The 3,640-nt window shown below is 57.0% G+C and overlaps 1 protein-coding gene across 1 annotated transcript in view; it reads left to right on the top strand.

Annotated features, from left to right (window-relative positions):
- OPA3 (outer mitochondrial membrane lipid metabolism regulator OPA3) overlaps positions 1-3,264 on the top strand; it is a 61,070-nt gene extending 57,806 nt beyond the window's left edge. Inside the window, exon 2 of the mRNA XM_006142081.2 lies at positions 1,232-3,264. Within this exon, the coding sequence (XP_006142143.1) occupies positions 1,232-1,620 (389 nt within the window). The 3' untranslated portion in view covers positions 1,621-3,264. The remainder of the gene's footprint in view (positions 1-1,231) is intronic.
- The last annotated feature ends 376 nt before the right edge of the window (positions 3,265-3,640 follow it).

The following is a 3,640-nucleotide window of genomic DNA, read 5'->3' as shown; positions in this document are numbered from 1 at the left end:
GCGAGAAATCACCCCCCAGGGGGGATGGTCACACCGCAATCCCTTCTCCTCCATTCTCCTCTCGGGATCTTGGGCACGCACGCACACGCGCCCGGCATGAGTTTTAAGCCACCGGGTCCGGGACGCGAACCGCGGTCGACTACATGGGAGTCCAGCGACATAGCCATTACGCTAAATGCTGGTTCCCTTGGCAAAAATCTAAAAAAAAAAAAAAAAAAATTAAAACACAAATCTCTGTTCTTGAAAGAAATCAGCAAAATCACGGCTGTGCTTTAAGAGATCAGAAGGCTTCCTGTGCCGCATCCGCTGTGCCTGGGAGGCCAGTCGCCATGATGGCAGGCCGCTGTTAATATTTGTGGGCGTGACTCTCCCAGGCCCCCTGGAAACCACTTTGGAATAGGAAAAGGTAGCCAGAATTCCATCCTCACGTCCGTGGGTGAATACGAATATTGCTGGTGTCAGAGCCCAGCGTCAGCAGGGCTCCCAGGCTGTGTCCATAGGTTCGCATCCCGGATGAGTGAGAAAGGACTGCCCTAGAGCAGTATGGTTCACCCCCCCCAAGTTCCTCCCAAAGTATATGCTCCATGGAAACTCCTCACTGAACTGACTCAGAGCCCAGATCTGTCACCCCCCAGCACCAAGGCAGGAGGCAGGAGCCTGGTGGCGCTTGTTGGGTTACCTTGGAGCAGAGGGAGCACCCATGACCCCTTCTGAAGACCTCTCCTGCCAGCCCCAGGGCAGTGTTTCTCAACCCTGCCAGCGGGACACTCAGGCCAGGTTAACCTCGGGGTCCCACATGGTCCACTCTGCTGCTGGGGTCCAGACACTGTGGCTTGAAACACACACTGGATGTGGGTCCTGCCCCAAGTCCAGCGAGGACATAGAGAAGGGCCTAAGGCATGCCCATCTCCACTGGGGGGTGATTTCTCACCTTCTCTCTCTCAGTGCCTCCACTCGCCCCCAGGCCAGCGAGCCCACGCCCCGTAGCTAAAACTAAACACACACACACACACACACACACACACAGACAAGATGCCCTGGGGTCACTCCAGGCCAGATCATTCTACATTCCAGGTGTGAGGCCAGGGCTCCTCCTCTGGAGACGCCCATCCCGCAACGCGGACGGTTCTGGTAGCCACGAGGGGGAGCTCCGACCAGGTCATCCAGGCGCCGAGGGGCTGGCTTGCAGGGGTCCCCCAGCAGAGCTCGCTGATCCTCTGTTCCCCCGCAGTGTACCACTGGGCCGAGATGCGGGCCAAGATGCGCCTCCTGGGCTTCAACGCCGAAGCTGTGAAGCCGCTGAACGAGGAGGCGGCGGCCGAGCTGGGAGCGGAGCTGCTGGGCGAAGCCACCATCTTTGTCGCAGCCGGAGGCTGCTTGCTGCTGGAGTACTGGCGCCAGCAGAGGCAGCATCGCCGCAAGGAAACGGAGCGGCAGGCGTCCTGGGCTGCGCTGCGGGATGAGGTGGACCACCTGGCGCAGGCGCTTGAGGGGCTGCAGGTGCAGGTGCAGGCGGCGCCCACGCAGGGCGCCCTGGAGGAGCTGCGCGCGCAGCTGCAGGAGATGCGCGCTGCGCTCTGCGACCCCGACCCTCCGCCCTTGCCCGAGCCAGAGGAGTAGGAAGCCTCAGGGCCCTGGTCTTGGACCTGACATGATTGTCTGGACTGCGACATCTCCCACATGGCCAAAGCTCTGCAGCGTCCCATAGTGAACCGGCCTGGCTGACACTACTTGGTCCTCTCGGGGACCGAAAGGAGCTTGGCCTGGGGCCGATCAACCCGGGCATTTCGTCATCTCTCTACTAACATGCCCAGTGGTACCTTCCACTGGGACCTCCCCCACATGGGTGGAACACTCCAACAGGGACCCTCCCGCGCTCTCACCACGTCCCCGCTAGCACTTTGGCAAGGCAGTTTCGTTCATCCGACCCCACCTATCCACTATTCGGACCAGCAGGACCACGCTTCTCTTTTGGCAAAACGGAATTGGATTCTGCACATGGATTTAGCCAAACTTTGTCACTCACACCCCCCTTACTGAGTCGACCCTTCCCCTGGGACGCTCAGCCGCTGCCGCGGAGCACTCCCTGCCTCCTTACTGGGTACAGACCACCGTAAAGGGAACTTCCGTGGGCCATGCCCGGCTGCACCTTCCAGCCGCTCCCCTTGGCCGGGCGGGACCGGAGGTGTGGATCTCGGAGTGCGCAAACTCGGAGTCAGCCAATAGCTCCTGGCAGACCTACCGGGATCCTCCCCTCCCTCCCTCAGGGGATTGTTTTAGCAGAACCCCCTCTTCCTTTAGTCTTTGGCAGCCCCCTGGCATGGCCGCGCAGGGACTAACTGGTGTTGGGTTTGCTCCATCAGGACAGGGGGGTGGGGAGGACGGATTGGTCCTGATTGGGGCTAATCCATTCTGACTTTGTCTCAGTTGTTTACCTGTCCCAAGTCCTGGACCTGCTGCTGTCCTTTTCTATCACGCCCCCCACCCTCTTCAGTAGCCTAAGGACATACATGTCCCCAACACGTGGGTCACTGCTGCACCCTCCACGTCCTCAGCGCACTCAGGGATTCCCTTCCACCTGCCTTCGGACTGGTTCCCCTGGCCATCCACCCTTTACAGGCCTCGTGGGACACCCCAAAGGAGTATTCCACGCGACTGTCACCTCCCCTGTCTGCTATCAAACCAGACCAAGAAGGGAGGTGTTTATGAGTGCTGTGACTTCTGAATTCTATTTTTTCAGACCGTGTTTTATAATTAAAGGTGCTCTGGGCTTCAGAAGTCATCTTGAGACATGCCTGAGAACCATGAATGTGCACCTGCAAACTGTGTCCCCGGGGCCTTAAAGCTGGGCTGGGAGAGTTCTGTGGAGAGATGGGGCTGCCCTGTGAGCCCTTTCCCAAATGTGACATGGAAGCTGAGGGATGGGACAGTGTGCGGCGACTATGCAGGGTGGTCAGGTGGGTGGGGCGGTGAGGGGCGAGCAGCCTGGTGAGGGGCATGGAGGGGAGGCCCCGGGGCCTGAGGGAACTGGAGCAGGGCAGGGTGTGTGTGGGGGAAGGCAGGTTGGGGAGCCAGGTGTTCCTGAAAGGGGACCATGGGTGGGGCTCACCTCCAGGCTCGTCAGAACAGCCCTTCAAGTCACTCCAGAAATCTTAGCATTTATAAAAACCGGCAGATTTATTCGGCAGGGGCCCATTTTCAAGAAGCTGAAGGTGAAGGTTGAAGGAGAGGTTTCCTCCCCTTTTCCTTTTCCCCCTCATCTTATTTTCTCCAGAGGGTAAATATGGCCTGGACCCCAAAACCTATTCAAATAAAAAACCAAAAAAACTGAGGTTCCAAAAAGTTACAGCATCTTAATTCCTCATAGAAAAGGGGAAGGAGCCAGTGGGAAAGGGAGTCCCTGGGTTGAGGGGAAGTATCCCCAGCCTGATGGGACATTCCCCCCCTTAAATAGCCACCCCAAATGGGGCAAGCCTGGGGTTATAGCATTTAAAAACTCCCACACCCCATATTATCAAAACCAAAGAGAAAAAAAAATTTCCCTTTCCCCCAAAACCCAAATATATATATATTTTTTTCTTAAAAAAAAAAAAAAAAAAAAAAACAACCAAAAATCTTAAGGAAATAAGCGTTAAAGTGA

Source organism: Tupaia chinensis, unplaced genomic scaffold (assembly GCF_000334495.1).
Source record: "Tupaia chinensis unplaced genomic scaffold, TupChi_1.0 Scaffold000067_1, whole genome shotgun sequence".
NCBI classification, from domain to species: Eukaryota; Metazoa; Chordata; class Mammalia; order Scandentia; family Tupaiidae; genus Tupaia; species Tupaia belangeri.
Note: the sequence above shows the minus strand (reverse complement) of the source record. Positions and strands in the feature narration are given on the sequence as shown.